Source organism: Zonotrichia albicollis, chromosome 3 (genome assembly GCF_047830755.1).
Source record: "Zonotrichia albicollis isolate bZonAlb1 chromosome 3, bZonAlb1.hap1, whole genome shotgun sequence".
Taxonomy (NCBI): Eukaryota; Metazoa; Chordata; class Aves; order Passeriformes; family Passerellidae; genus Zonotrichia; species Zonotrichia albicollis.
In genome coordinates, this window is record NC_133821.1 from 8070484 (window position 1) to 8087273 (window position 16790).

Genomic DNA, 16790 nt, shown 5'->3' on the forward strand with positions numbered 1-16790 from the left:
TTTTTTTCCCAAGTTGCAGTCGTTCCTAAACCAGAATCACATACAACAAACAGGATGCCCTTAGATCAGCCTGCATGCCAGACCCACCCAGACCCCTACACAAGAAATCACACATTCCTTACAGGGCTCACTTCCACCCCACATTTCCCACCCACTGAAAAAGTTTCTGTCAAACATGCTAAATGAAAACATTGAACAAACGTGATTTTTACTCATGTAAAACAGCCATTACAAATGTAACGTGCTTTCTTTAATTAACACACACACAGAGGCACACAAACCTCCCAAACCAAACAGCAAAGCAGGCAAACAAAGCTGATTTGGCACAGCCAAAGGAGAATGTATTCACTGCAGTGGAGACCCATTGAGGACTGTGGTGAGATGGAAACTTTTTGACTAACTGCATTTACAGATATTTGAGGATTTTACAATGCCTCCAAATCCATGAACTGTCCACCTGCTCCTGGTCTGAGCAGAAGGTTCAGCTGCTTCCTCCTCCCCACAGGCAGTGCTCTCCCTGTCTCTGAGTAGTATCTCTGCTGTCCCTGTCTCTGAGTAGTATCTCTGCTCTCCCCTGTCTCTCAGTAGTATCTCTGCTCTCCCTTGTCTCTCAGTAGTATCTCTGCTTTCCCTGTCTCTCAGTAGTATCTCTGCATCCCCAACCCCAGGGCCTGGGAAGAAGACAGATCCCAAAGGATCCAGCCAGCAGGACTCCCATCCTCCCCCTTGCCATCACAGATATGCAATACTGCAAGTTACAAGGTTTTCAAAAAAATTTCCCAATACCTACTGCATCCCATCATCAGCCAGGCCAGAAATCAGAGGCCCTGCATGGGGCTCAGAAACTGTTCAACACCCCAAAGGCACAGTCACTGCAAGGGTGAGCTGCATTCACCTCCAGCAGAACCTGCTGTGCCCACACTGAGGGTTCTTTCCCTCACTAGGAATATTTCACATACTTCTCCCACTTTCTCCTGCTGTGAGGAACTTATTTGGGACTGAGCAATTTTTCAACAGGAAGATGTAAAAAAAACACATTATCATATTATTATTATATTATACCTTAGCATCAGAGCAGACTGGTAGATGTGTGGCCAGGTGAATTTAGGTAAAACATTAAATATTACACACTCACAGTAGGAAAGAAGTAGCATACTGTGAAAAGTATATACAAATTACATACATAACATAGTATGTGTACATGAACTCAACAAGTTGTATCACTTTTAGTCAACTTTTAATTATGCAACAGTAACCCAAATCCTGTTTACAACCCTACATTTTAGGTGCTGTACAGGAACAGCTCAGATAATTTTTGAGCACAAAATGCACACTTACAGCCTTATGAAAACAAAACCCTGTGAACCACAGAGTTTCAGTAAAAACATTCCTGTTAGAGTCTTAACATCCACTTCCAAGTTTTACAGGTCAGTAGGACCTGTATTCACGAGAGAATACTGAGCAGAATTGGGCCCACCAGGGCTGTAATCAACAAGAAGGGAAGGGATGTCATAATTTCATTGCATTAAGGAAGAGGTGCTTAATTGTTTTTAATATCTGGGGAAGAGGGCAGCAAACAAGTTTGTGAATAATTCTTAGATCTTATTCCACTTCATGTCAAAAATCAGGATTCTCAGGATGTACAATCTGCATGTCTTAGACCAGGTAGCTAAACTGGGTGAGATAATATATATTTTAAATACAGGATGCAGTTTGGGGTCTAATCCAACATCTACAGAAGTCAGCTTGGGTCTATTAGGTATGTTTGATACTACTACTTTTATATATTTCTAGCATTTCCAGTACAACGAGTCTAAGAATATTCATAAATTATTACACAAGGTCAGCAGAGGCTTTTTAAACCCCCTTATTTCCCCTAAGATTGTATTATTACAAATGGCTCACAAAACTAACCAAGGTTTTGATTACCACCTTGCAAAACACAGTTGTAAAATGAAATAAAATATTTTTTAAATTATAGCCCATGTGCACAATTTAGGGATTTTAAAGACACCTGTACTTTGAAAAAAATATGAAATTATGCTTATTCTGGTCTTATTAAAGAACACAATGGCTATCACTTTTCCTCTCAGTCTCAGACCAGGGTTTATTTTGGGCCATGTATTTATAAGACCATAAACAGAGAGTTGTAACACAAATGTTAAAGTAGCCTCATGTGGCACTGTAATAAAAACAATCAAGAAAAAGAAATTCTCTCAGCACTGCCTATAAATTAGCATGGCTAATTAAAAGAAGGCCTCTTTGGGAACAGATTATCTTTGATGGGAAAGCCACTATCAGCTAAATTGATGACAATTACACAATTATGAATGTAATAATAACATTAGCATTTTCTGAGAATGCACAAGATCTGTAATAATCATGAAATATTACTTTGATTTTGTAGATAAATTCATACACTTCAAATATTGATTACATATGCCTTTACTCAGATTTTATGCATTAAACAACTTTAACCAGTGAAAATATTAACTTATGATGCTAAAAAATGAATCCAAACTTTTCAGCCTTCTTCCTTCCAAAAAATGCAATTCTAGCACCAGATCAGAATTTTGGAATAGAAACTGTGATTTTCTTGGCTCCTGCTCTGATAATAGAATAAGAATATTCTAAAAACTCAGACAAATAATCTCAAATGCTTTGATGTACTTAATTTTCAAAGCTGAAATTCCATACATATGGAGTAATTAAGTAGCTGTACTTTTGAGATTATCAACTAATTTCACTAAGACCTCACCTATCTGCTAAAAAGTTCTATCCAAATTATTATGTATGTGCCCTGCAAACATGCTTATTTCAGTTCTGTAGAAGAAAAAGCCCCCATATTATTTACATGTATCAAAGGTTCCCTGATTTTTATCTGCCTTATAAACAGTGCTTTTTAAAATCTGCAATCAATATATTTCAGTGCCACCACTGAACTGCAATCTCTAAACAAGAAAAAGAGAAACTGGAAAACTGAAGTGTGACAAAAAGATTGCAGAAATCAAGTGACTGATTTCACTTGCAAAGAGAGCTCAGATGCTTGTACTCTCATGCCAACACCCTCAAAGGCCCTTTTCCTTGAAAAGTCATTATCACTTTCGTTGTCTCTCCATCCCCAGCTGAAGGTGGCAACACAAGAACTCTGCTATTTTGCACCAGGAGGCTGCAGCTCCATTCATCACATTCCTGTGACGGCAGCTTCCAGCTCTTTGCTCCAATTCCTCCACCTCACCCTGGCTGCTCCTCACTTGCACCCTTGGCCACCCTCCCACGGTGCCAACACTGCCCACCCCTATTTGTGGGGATCATGGGGATTCTCTGCTATGAAAAATGATACAAAAATCAGATACAAACCTGAACACTTCCCCAGCTGAGTCTGCAATGCAGCCCCACAAGCATTTATCCTACTCCAACATGAAGAGTGATGCAAAAGCTCTTGAATCTTACTGAGGCACGGCTGCCAAATGGAAAAGTCATCCCTGTAGGATTCCCACTGAGAAGGGTGGCTGTAGGAGTTTAAACCTCCACCTATTCACCCACACTGCTACTGGAAAGCCTTGTTCAGCTGCTTGCAGAGCAGCTGCTGAACCTGCTGCATGATACAGCTTTGCATGGTCAGAAAAAATCAAATTCAGTGCCAGTTTTCCATAATACAGCAGGCTGTGATGCTTGCAGCAGGGTCCACAGCTGCTCCACCAGCAGCCAAGCCATCTCTGGAGTGAGATGTGGAATTCCCTTTAGCCATCTCTCAAGTAGTTAACCCCCTGCTCCATTTTCAGTCAGAACCAGCCAGACTAACCTGAGAAAAAGCACGGACACCAGTTTCTTCAACTGAATAGGCTTAAGCAATTAGATGCACTTCCCCACCTTCCATGCAGAGGTGTTCAGTGATACTCTGCTGATGTAAAAGCAATTTAAGGATTCACTGCTTTTAGCAGTGATATCCATCAGCTAAAAGCCAGTCCAAATCTGTCCTGAAGAACTGTCCTTTAAAAAGAGCCAAGCATCACACAATACCTCTCTAACATTCCTGGTTACTTTCAGCTGGTTTTTAAAAAGGCAAAAAAAGCACTCCTACATACAGGAAATTAAAAATTTAAACAGTATGTCCTTATTTATTTGTGTTGGTTTTAAAAAGCATCATAAATGGTCTTTAGTTTTTAGTTCCTAGGATCATTCTTAAATGATACTTTCACAGTCACTTTTATACACCTTTGTAGAAACTGGTGGGCCTAATTTTGCTTCTGTTGATAATTAGCGGGAGAATATGGCAGGCCTTTACTGCAATGGGTTACTTAAGGAAAATGAATCAAACAATATTTACATGGGAGTATACTTTGTGAAACAAAGCTCGGGACGGTTCTAAATGTACCTACTGCCTTGGTAATGTAGTTGCAAACCAGAACAAGCAACAATAACAACATTTTTCCCAATTTGACAATTCATTTCCTTTTAGCTTTGGTTCATACATCTGCTTTGATATCTTATGTTTGTGCCCCAGACAAAATATCCTCTTCCTTCCAGTATCCCAACCCCTGTGCACAACTTCCTCAGTCTTGGAGAAAAGGAGGATAGCCTGCTCTGGAATGGGTGCATTTACTGCTCTGCCAAAGAGAGAAATACCTCTTAAAACAAAGTTGTCCCACTGCAACCCTCTGCCTTTGGGCCACTTGTGATTTCTACTTGTCAACATGCAAAGGTTTAAAACTCTTCAGCCAAGTCTGATCTGATTCAACACCACTTGGGTTTAATGGTGCTGCCATTCACTTAAACACTATATAGGTTTACTAATAACAATTTACTACAGTGTTATGGATAGATGTAAATAGATGAAATGTGGAAGATTAAGAAGATGGCAGGTGCATAACTCAAATAACCAAATTACAAGTTTCTTCAGACAACCATCTTAAACCATCAAGCTGTCATTGAAGTATATGTGTCCATACACTATGCTAACTCATACAATAATTAGTAGCCAAAACAAAATTTTCAGAGTTTAAAAAAGAAAATCCCAAACTGCTGTAGCACTCCACAGCACAATCAGTGGTTCCCATCATCATTTCTGTGCATGCTGCAGCCCAGCTGGTGAGTGCCAAAGCCTGGCTCTGGCTCTCCAGCAGCTCCATCCATTTGGACACTGCCCTCAGTGCTGAGGCTGCTGAGCAGACTTTGACACCTGTGGCTGATCCCTGCCGGATCTTCCCCACACTGCAGACACACTTCCTTCCTCAGCCTCCCTCCCCAAATCCTGCTGGCCACTTCTGTTTTGATTAGGACTGGGCTTGCCTGGTCCCCAGCAGAAGTCAAAGACGACAATTCTGTAGCAGCACATTCTGCTTGGGGACTTCTATACTCCGAACAGGCACACCTATGTCATATTAGACATAGGAGAAATGAAATACTGATTTGCTTGCCCAGCACTTCCAGTTATCCTGAGCAATTAAGTAGTTTTTAAAAGCTCCCAATGAAACAAATGAGAAAGGTATGCTAGATGAAAGAATGAACGCATCCTTGAAAAAGCACAAGATCACAAGTACTCACAATGTAAGAAAGTCAGCATTGAGTGTATAATGTCATGCCCTACTCTGTCATAGAAAAAGTAGTTCAGCTGCGCCTAAACACTAGGAATTCAAGGAACACGCATCTGATTCATCCTTGAAAAGAACAGTTGGTCACATGAAGGGAAAAGACTGTTCAGATGCTGCTTATATGTCTCATTTTCCATTTATTCTTCTGTTTACAGTCAAAATAGTCACAACAATTTTTCCTCCTTGTTTAGTTATAGGTACTTGAAACAGTAAGAGCAACCTTTTTAATACACAAATGATAGTACAGTATAAAAGGACTCAATGCAAGAAAAAGGTGTTTTCCATTTTAATCAAATTTTGCAGTAATACTAAGAAAGTTCAGATGAAAGTGAAAATTTTCAAGCCAACTATGTTCCTTTTAATGAGAAGACAAAATACACCAGCTCCCACATGCTGCTCCTCCCTTCCTTCCTCTCCCCATCTCATAAAAGAGGATCCCAAAGAATGATTGTGTTTAAGGTCCCAGCTCAGAAATATTGTATCAATTCCTCAGTGTGGTAAGAATTTTGGACTACAGAGCCAGGTCCCAACAAACTCCATCTAAACTGAACAATCCATTCCATCCTGAAAAAAACACATTATTGAGAAACAGACATAAATTCTTAACCCTCAATAGGCACAACCATACATTTAATTGCATCTGTTTACATTCAGCACCCTACAGCTCATGATCATCTTTAACATCTGTGCTTCACACTAACAAAGGAAAAAAGACTTGTTTCTAACTTAGTCTGTACAAAGTGTGTGTGAAAAAGAATAAACAGCATTTTTGCCTTACTGCCAGCATCCAAAAGAAGTAGTATATATTTAAGTTGTCTAATTTTGAATGTGCAAAAAAAATGTAACAAACATCATCCTTTTCTGATTCTATGAGAACTTCAGCCCTTCTGAGTTCTTTGCACTGAAGACCTTTATTCATGTGCACCTCCAAAGGTTTCCCTCGCTTCACCTCTCCAGTCTGCTTTACCCTTTGACAAATAGATCTTCTTCTAAAATTTAGTAAGAGCCACTCACACATAACTAGGTCCAGAATTCACATCACAAAAGAGAAACAAGCTGTATTATTCATTCCAGTAAGGTGCACAGTCCTTGGATTTAAAAAGGTTACAAAGGACTATCATTGCCACTCTTCCATTTTTTTTGAGAAGAAACAGAGTTGACTTGGCACATTGCTGCAGTGAACATGGCTTCTGTTCCAAAAAATCAAATTGTTTTTAGGGCTCATAATTTGTATATGACCCTGAATGACTCAAACACAAGACTTACAGATTTAAGCTGCATCAGAATAGAGCTAAAAAGGAAAAGACTGGACGTGTGTAAGTGTACCAAATCACACTGTAGATACACAGATGCACATATATAATGGCTGACGTGTTTCTACCTTAAATAATGCATCCAGCTCGAGGTACTTCATTACCAGAAGGGCAACAACAGTCTGAAGGTAGTTCAGAGGAGATCAATCGAAATGATTAACACCAAAGGAAGGACTTAAAAGGCAGGGTTAAAAACTCAATACTGCAGCTGTTTCGTGAATAGGACTTTCGTTGGGTGAAGGGGAAGAGAAGTCCAAACAAAAGCATGGTCCTCTAAAAATATATCAATATATACAATTAGCAAAGCACTGACTTTAGAAAAATGTGACTATAACCCACACATAGCTAAGGGGGAACTCCAAGAAGAAAGGAAAATTATTTATTGCAAGCTCAAAAGTCTAGGTATAATGAGCTTAAACTATTACAGGAATTTTGATTTGACATACTGTAAGTTTTTGCTCATAGCAAGATCTCAGAAACTGGGCATAACCTCACCAAAAAAGGGTAAGATAAGAAAGTAAAAACACTGTTGTTGGGTTCAAGCTAGCTTTGACAGGACTTAGACTAAGTAAACTAGAAGCTTTTCTCCCTTGTTCACACTGCTTAATTCTATAAAATTATACTATTAGCTACAAACACTGCAGAAAGAGTGAATGAATGCATGCAACACTACCTGCACACACTTAAATGATGAAGTATCTTCAAAGCAGTTTTGAACAGTAGGGTTTTGTTTCAACAGATTAATAAACTAACATCTTTGCCTTGAAAAGGACCCTTCACATGACAAATTTTTTTCAAATTAAAGAAACTAATAGGAATAGGGTCCAACCACTGCTCAGGCAACAGACTGTTGTACAAGCAGGAGCATTAAATAACATTACAGAATTAAAGACATTTTTATTCTCTGGCTGCTACTGCTAGAACTGGTCGGCTAGTTAGCTAACAAAGCATTCTATATAACAATAACAATTATCTAAAATGTACTCTGAAATACAACAGGTAGAAGTTCTCCCTGTTACACTACACAGAAAACTGATGGAAAGAAGATTCATGTCACCATGAAGTTTATATATACACACCTTACATTTCATCAGAATGAAAATGATGAGTAACATACTTTGCTGCAAGAGCAATTCATTGCAAAATACTAATAATAACTTCACTCAGTAAGACATATCTGTAAGTAAGCTCAAAATGACAGAGGCACACAGATAACATGCAAGGAAACATGGTATTTTTCACTGCATTTTACACTGTGATTGTCTCAGAAACCCAAGGGTATGGATAAATTGTAGATTATTAAACTGTAATAAACAAACTTGTCTAACATTTCTTCTCTTCCCTTCCTTTAGGGAACACAACTCAATAGAGACCTTCAAATTTACAACTACTTTATTATCTTCTATGACTACTTTCCATTATGAAACTGAAAACCTTGTCTAGTATTACTTAAATGTATCAGGTTATCATGCAGTTCAATACTTCTCTACTTCCATAGCTCTAAGAATATCTTTGTTTCCAAATGTGTTTTTTATTAACAGCACTGCTATGTTTTAAATATTTGTCTTCTACAATTCAAGAAGCAAAAAAAATACATACATTAACACAAAATTACATTAAGAAAGAGGGAGTTTTATCTTTAAAGTAAATTTATAGAACTGTAAAGAGCAACTTCGTGACTTAAGATACAAAGAAGGGAAGGGGAAAAGGAGGAAGACTGCTCCTTCTTTGATAAGTGTTTCATTCATTCGGTTCCTAAGAGAAAAAGCAGCAGCAAAGAGGGGGCAGTTTATATGGCAGTACAAAGCAGGAAGTGTAGGAATTTAGTGAGTTCACTACTGGATTCTATGCTTTGTACATAATTCCAAATGCAAGCAGCTGTATTGGAGGTACGAGAGCACGAGTGTGTAAGGCACCAGGACAGAAATCCACCCCACCCTGCCACAGCAGCACATTCTGCAGAAGCTTCAGGCACCTTTTCACTAACCTAATCAAAGGTAGTATGATTTTTAAAAGCCTGATAAAGTTACTGCAGAATAAAGCCGAGCCACCAAACGCACAATTAGAAGGGAGTCACTCTATAACCACGGAACAGCCCCTTCACCGTCATCGCAGACGTCACAGCAAACGGACAGCCACGTAAAAAGTGGAAAAAGATGCCTTTTGCCTCCCTAACATGGCCCTAGCCAAGCCCAAAATGGTCTCTCTACCTGAGAGCTCTCTTCTCTTCCCTGATCACAGAGGAGATGGGTGAAATTCAAAATAGCACTGTTGCAACTGGAGACTTACAGAAGGACCAGGGAAGATCTTCTTTACAAACCACAGTACAGGTCTCAGAAAAAGCTCCCTTATTATTTCATACCTATTTTGCATCTGTAACTTGTTTATCATGAAGGCATTCATACCAGTTTCCACGTTCAAAACACAAAACCAACCATGCTGCTTAAAATTAAAACCATGGACCATACACCCCTTGTCTCCCCAAAAGCCTTACCGAGACACTGCTTTTGGTCTGAATATTTTATAATTATTCTTTTTTTTATTCCCTAGGAAGGAATAATTAAAAACCAACCAACCAAACAACGTACACGCTTCAGAGTATCACCACAGGGACACTCTCAGGTCTGAATTACTGCAAAATAACACTATAATTACGTCTTAATTTCACTAACTAATCTCAGATGAGCTTTTAAAAAGTAATTCGAGGTTTACAAGTAAACCGTTTAAAACTGTACTCAAATGTTATCTGAATGAAACCCGACATTTATTTATCCTTTTCCCAGCTTAATTTAAACAGTTTCCAAGGAAAGGCATATCTGCTCCTGATCAGTCTGGTGACAAATGATAAACCATGTTAAAAAGTGTGACATTTGAAAATAAATAAAAACCACAGGAGACTTTTCCAACCAAGGAGGAAGATACGAAGAAACATTATACCCTCGCACAAATCACCAGCCACAGAGACCAAGCACAATCTAACGACCTTATTTACTCAAATTGTACACTGCCAACAAAACCACTACCTAAGGCAACTCTTTAACTACAAATGTACTTAAACACCTAGAAAAAATAGGTTACTTCTCTTCACATAAAACCGGAGCCCCACTGAGCTCAACCAAATGTGTCAGGCTGAGATGGAAGACAAAAACTGGTCTTACTTGGTGTACAAAGACATCAACTGGAGACTCCAAGGGGCTTCCCTCTCGGTTGCTCATGGAGATGAACCCGAATCCCATTCTCACATTGAACCATTTGCAATGGCCGGTCCCGTGCAAAACCTGGGATTCCTCTTCTTCCTCCTGCTCCGGCAACTTCCCGGGCTCGTCTCCACCTTTACTCGCCCCTGCTGAGGTAGAGGGAAAGGCGGGGGGTGTGGGGGTGTGGGGGGGAAGGGGGGAAGGGGGGAGAAAAACAGGGAAGAGAGGGACAAGATGCAAAGCAAAGAGTTAAATTCTGGTAACATCCTTTTGCCGCTGTATAAAGGAGTTACTACAAACGGAACGGGGTAAAAAAAAAATGTATATAAAAAAAAGGGGGCGAACAAAACAAAATCAAAAAGCAAACGGTGAAAAGTGCGTATTTTTCCTAAATCCTAAAATAAACAACCTTCTCCCCAAAATACGTAAAAAAATTAAATCACTGGAGGTTACAGAGAGGAAACACTGCGCACGGAGGCTCTCCCTCTCTCCGAGCCCAGGGCAGCCCACGTTTCTGTACATACGTGTATTTTTCCATTTAACTCCATCTTTCAGCCACATTACAGCACGGAACGCGATACTTTACTTGAATATTGCTGGTTTAAGACCGATCCCATTTCTCAACAGAAATTCTCAGCCCAATTAGTCTCTCCTCGCAAGGCGCAGGACCGGGGGGACGAGGGGGGAGGCCGGCCGAGGAGAGGTGGAGGAGAGAGAATGAGCAAAATTGGGTAGATTGCACAACTGCTTATTGCACATGCAGCGCCGAAACCACTATTTTCCACCGTGTATCCATCCCTCCTTGGAATAAACTTTCGATTAAAGTTGGGACAGGTGTACGGCCGTTTTCTCATCCCACCACTGCAACTGTGCTTAATCAAACAGGAACAATTCAAACAATAGCCCCCTGAAAGCTTTTCAAGTTGTGAATCGGTGTGGGCGGTACGGAACAGTTTCTGAGCTGGGTAACAATGGGTTTGGAGAAAGCCCCCTTGCGCGAGCTGCTAAAAAAGGGTAATGCATAGTTGGGTTTAAAAAGGGTGGGGGGAGGGGGGGAGAGGGGGAGAGAGCGAGCGAGCGAGCGAGCGAAAATCATAGTAAAACAATAGAAAAAGAAAATTAACCTTCGGCCATGTTGCCCCACGGGCCCTCTGCTCCAAACTCGTGAGATGAAAACTTTCCCTGTGGATCGAAGTGGTCTTCTGCATTAATCTAACATCCTGATTTTGAACGATCGCAAATTTAGCTCGCATGGTCTAATGTGCTTTCCCTCTTTTGATTTTTCCCCGTCTCTCTCGCTCCGTTTCTGGCCCCCTGCGCACACGTGACTCGGTCAATTACATGCTTTCTTGCTACTAATTTCGCATCGGATCCTTAAGGGGTTGGCAGCAGGCAGGAGCAGCCAATCGCCATTTCAAGTAGCCTGACACACCAAAATAATTTATGAATGAACAAGAAATTTCCGACGCGGCGCTTTTTTTTTTTTTTTTCTCCCCTTCCTTTTCGGACAGCTAATCTGCACGCTTCTTTACGGGAAATCGAGATGACGTATTATTCTGGGGTTTCTGCCCTCCCGTGCGTGCAGAAATCCGTAGGAAGGTCCGTGTGTTTCTAGATACAGCCCAGTGAACAACAGCTGCACGCAGGGGCGGCCCTGCGGGGGAGATGTGGGGTGTCCGTGCCCACCGCAGGCGGGATCCGGGCACAGAGGCGGGATGCTCCCGGACGGGACACGCGTGTCTGCGGACAGGGAACGGGGACACACGTGTGTGCAGACACGGAGCGGGGACACACGAAACAGGGACACACGTGTGTGCGGACAGGGATCGGGGGCACACGTGTGCGCTGACATAGAGCGGGGTCACATGTGTGTGCAGACACGGACCGGGGACACACGGAACAAGGACAAATGTGTGTGCTGACATAGAGGGGGGCCACATGTGTGTGCAGACACGGACCGGGGACACACGTGTGTGTGCAGACATAGGAGTCACACGTGTGTGTGCAGACATAGAGCGGGGACACACGCGTGTGCAGACAGGGACCGGGATCACACGTGTGTGCAGACATGGAACAGGGACACACGTATGCAGACAGGGACCAGGCACACACGTGTGTGCACACACGGACCGGGGACACACGCGTGTGCAGACACGGACAAGGGACACACGCGTGTGCAGACACGGACCGGGGACACACGTGTGTGCACACACAGAACAGGGTTACGCGTGTGTGCGCACACACAGAACAGGGTCACACGCGTGTGCAGACACGGACAAGGGACACACGCGTGTGCACACACGCACGGCGAGCGCCCGCAGGCATCTGTGGCACCCCGTGCGCACAGCGCGGGCAGATGCGCAACTGGATCGTGACTAATTTCGCATTCAAATGAGAAGCGCGCCGGAAACGCAGTATCACCTTAATATGCCCCAGAATGTGCAGAGATCTAACGTTTCACAACATTTCTGGAGGGGGGATGGGGCGAGGAATTGTACTTCACAGGTTTCTCCGCCATCTCTTTCCGGGGGAGGGGATGTGATTAATGACTTCCTAAATAAGAGCCCAGTTTTCAAGCCGAGAATTGGAGTGAACCTCAATGAGCAGTTGGGAGAGGACTGACAGAGAGAGGGATTTACTGGAGAAGAGGGCGGAAAAAAAAAAAAAAAGCCTCGGGGGAAGAGGACAAAGAGGGGAGAAATAGCGGTGACCGGGCACTGCTGGTTTAAGTCTTCACTGCCAGCGGGAGGGGGGATCCGATTCGGAGAAGAAATGTGTGATGTGTAACGGGCTTGGTAACAGCCCCTTTGCAAGGGAACTCCCCTTCCGCGCTCACAGGTACACAGCTGTGGCCCTGCCCTTCCTGCTGCTCTACGCGCGGCCAAACGCTTGTAAAATAATATTTTAGAAACGTGAAAAACAAACAGGGGAGAATTAGTTTTATTTTTCCACCTGCCCATCTCATTTAAAGTTACAGATTAAAGTATTCTGTCCTCATCACCACCTACTCGCATTAACCTGTGTTTCCATGCGGTATTTATACATATAGATACATGCATATATATGTATACATAGATATGTGCTTTAAACTTTGCCCATACCTTGTAAAAACCAGGACTCCGACTTTCTTTTTAACCTCCCCCTCCTCCCCCAGCATCCTCTCTTATCCCAAGGACACACAAACAAAAGCCAAGGCAACAAACCGATCCGTGCAGAACCTCAATGCAAGGGGCTTATGCATTTGCAAAGCACTTGCTGTTGTTTGGGAAGTGGCGTCGATCAGTCTGCCCAATTAAGGGGAACGCCTTTGCCCCCATGGGCCTGTTTACTCCTTTTGTTGCCTTTCAGGAAAGCGTCAATTCCCCTGCCAGCGCCTCATTCCTGTGTGAAACACCAAGGTGGAGGCTCCGTGTGATCGTCGGCAAGAAAGAGGCGAGGGTGGGCAAGAGTGTACAAATACAAGCACCCTGACAAGTGGAGCAGAAGCTTTAAATCCTGAAATTCCTTTGCAGTCTTCAACCGTAAATTTCCTATAGGTTACTTCAACAGTCAGGTCGACTTCCTACACTGACCTGCCTTACGCATTCGTGCTACATACCACTGCTTTTGGCTCATAACCTCCCTTTCCCCCTTACAACAGCGATTATCTGCAATATTAAATCGCCAGTAATTTTGTATGCTTGGAGCTTATGACCCGGACGATATCTAATATATAATGCTTGTACGCGATTTTAATAAACGCGAAACCGCCTTTATGAACAAGAAATTAAGGTTACCGGAAGAAAACAATCCTTACACCTCTTGAACTGCCCGAGACTACATATCTACTATGTAGCAGAATGGCACATTAATAAAATACAAGATCCCTCTATCCCTCGAAAAGAAAGAGAATCCGGTTTAATAAAGTTTTTTAAGTCTTTATTTTAAAAGATCGATTTAATTTACCGGTATTCGGAATTAAAAAAAAATCCTTAGAGGCTAGAATATTGGTTAAAAAGACACAAAGGAGTTGATTGAGTTCATTAAATGGACAAAATGTCTTGTTAGCAAATGTCAGTAAAAAGAAAATTCACTATATGTTCTTCGATGAATAAATGAACCACTACTAAACCACGTAAATAAATGAATGTAAATATATTGGTTGCAAAGTTTTTCTTAGGTTGCAAAATAAGTGCAGATTTTGTAAAATGGGGGGGGGGTGGGATTTGCAATGTGTCTTTACGGAGATTTTCAGGCCTCCAGTATTAGTGGAATTAAGGTTGGGGTCACTGGACTGGTCACTGGTGTCAGATGTTATCGACTCATTCATTTCCTGCAAGGGACATCAGCCTTTCAAGTTTTGTGGAAGGTAGAGAGCTGTTGCCAGCTGGGAACTCTCCGGGTAAAAGAAAAAAAAATTAAAAAGAAATAAAAGGAACCCCAACCAACACCCTTCCAAAATTCATTCTGAAAGGAGGAGGGAAGAGGTAAGAAAACCCTACAGAACAAGCCAATTCGTGGAAAAAATTAGTTTCATAGTAATAGTTTACTTTTTCTTTTTAAAATCAATTTCTATCCTTACATTTCGTTAAACAGATGCTAATTTTGGAAAAGACAATTATAGGAAGCTGGAATCATTGTCTTTTCACATGCACAGCAAGAGCTCGCCTGAAACTATGTAACCAAAACCAGTGGTGTTGGATTTCCTATTTGTCACCTTCCTAAAGCTTTTTAAGTCCTAACTTTGCTTTCTTCTAGTCCCCTAAACAAAACCAAAACAAGGCAAAAACCACACAACCCCCCTCCCCGAAAATACTACAATACTACTCGCCTTCTCAAAAAAGACCTCATCTCAAAAAAAAAAAAAAAAAGGGGGGGGGGGAAAGAAAACAGGGGAAAAAACAAACCACAAAAATCCAAACAAACGGCGGAGCCCCGCGCAATTGTGCATTTGAAACAAAACGCGTGTTTTACACTTGAAAGCAGAGCTCGGGGTGCTGCTGCCATTCCCATTTCAAAGCACGGGCAGCGCCGCTCGCCGACGGGCGGGCAGGAGGACCAGGCAGGAGGGGCGGGAGGGGCAGGAGGGGCAGGAGGGGCGGGCGCGGCGCCCCTGCCCCCTCTCTCTGCTCGGCGCCGCCCCGCCGGTGGCGCACCGAATGAGATGCCCGTCGTGTTTTTCTGCACGGTCTCCACCGACAGCGGCTGTTCCTAGATGTGTGGTCGGAGGGCGGCCTTTCCCGCCGCTCCTATGGCCGGGAGGCTGTGCCGGTGCGGAGCTGTTCCCGCCAAAACCCTCTCACCTATATTTTGGGCGCCAAAGCCGCTTTCCCTTTCCGCCCGGCCGAGGGCGGGGGTGGCCGCCGGGTCCCGCTCCCGGTGTGGCCGTGCCGCTCCCGCTCCCGGGGAGCCGAGGCCGCTTCCACCGCTGCGCCTCCGCCGGGCCGGGCGGGAGTCGGGAGCCCGCCGTCAGGGCCCGGGAGGCGGCGGGTCTGTCCCCCCAACCCTGCCCAAAGCCGCGCTTTGACCCCGGGTTTTTGTTTAACACTCGCCCGAAACGCGGCTCCTTCCCGGCGGGGACGTGGCGGCGTGCCTTCCCGCGCCTTTGGGAGAGCAGGGTCGGAGGCGCTCGGGACACCGCCGGTTCCCCTGGTCGGGCTGATTCTCCTCCCTTTAAAACGCGAGCATTAATAGTGGAAAATATGCAATTTGTAATTATTTTTATAAAAAAATCGAAACGCCGCCGGCCCGACTGCGCGGTGCCACGGCTCGGATCGAGCAGGGACGGGATTTGCCCGACGTGCGGCTGCGGGTATGAAGTTACAGGCTTTATGGTGGCGCCTTCGCACCGCGCCCGTCCCGAACCGCGGCTCTTTTCGGGAAATGCAGTTTCCAAACTGCATTTCAGGGCTCAGAAAGCGCCTCTCCCCCCTCACTCTCGGCCGCCGCAGCAGCTCGGGTTTTTAGCTTCCCCGACGCTCCTCAGCAGTCACACCCAAGGCGGGCGCTCCCGGATGCCCGGAGCCCCCCCTGCTCCCTCATGGGGACGGGGCAGCCCCCGCCGGGATTCGCAAGCGCCGCTGCTCGAGGTGGGGTCGGAGCGCGGTTTCAAGCACGGGCTTTGCGAACACGGTCTGTTGTAACGGGAAGCGGCCGTGGGTGCGGGCCCGCCCTGGCGTCCGTGCACCTCTGCCGGGCGTGCCGGCGCTTTGCGGGGAACTCCTGAAAGTGCCGTCAATTACTGCGATCCCGCGTGGGATCCGCGGGCGGGAGGACGCGGGAGGCGCTCCCTCGGGTGCAGGATGTGGTCTCACGTACATTAACCGTCTCCCAGCTGCGGATTTGCAACTGATAGCGGCCGCTTCCCCGGGGGATTTAGGGAGGCTCTGGAAATCGTCACGGGAGACGGTCTGACAGGGCTAACGCCCCGCAGGGAGCACCGGCCACCGCGGAGGGAGCGGCCACACGGCCCGGTGTCACCGCTTCCCCGCCCGCTCGGCAGCCGCTGGACGATGAGCGGACGGGTCCGCGCCTCGGGCGCTTTCGCTCCAGCCCGTCCCCTCAGGCGGGACAGCGCGGCCTCAGCGCGCCTCATCCTCCCCGACGGACAAGCGCCCCGCGCTCTGGCCTGCGGTGACACGGACAGCTCCTCCCGCCCCAGCACACAGACAAACCCCGGCGCCTGCCATCGCCCGGCCCGGGCCTCC

At 44.5% G+C, this 16790-nt stretch overlaps 1 protein-coding gene across 7 annotated transcripts in view; it reads right to left on the reverse strand.

The window, feature by feature from the left end:
* The window catches only part of LIN28B (lin-28 homolog B), a 99125-nt gene that overhangs the window by 71287 nt on the left and 11048 nt on the right, over positions 1-16790 (reverse strand). For 3 of the 7 annotated variants that reach the window (XM_074536561.1, XM_074536558.1, XM_074536562.1), the window contains exon 3: positions 10066-10250. In XM_074536561.1, coding sequence (XP_074392662.1) covers positions 10066-10250 — 185 coding nt within the window. Of the gene's footprint in view, positions 1-10065; positions 10254-11228; positions 11401-16790 lie in introns of those variants that run through there. The other 4 variants (XM_074536559.1, XM_074536557.1, XM_074536560.1 and 1 more) reach the window with 2 other exon arrangements.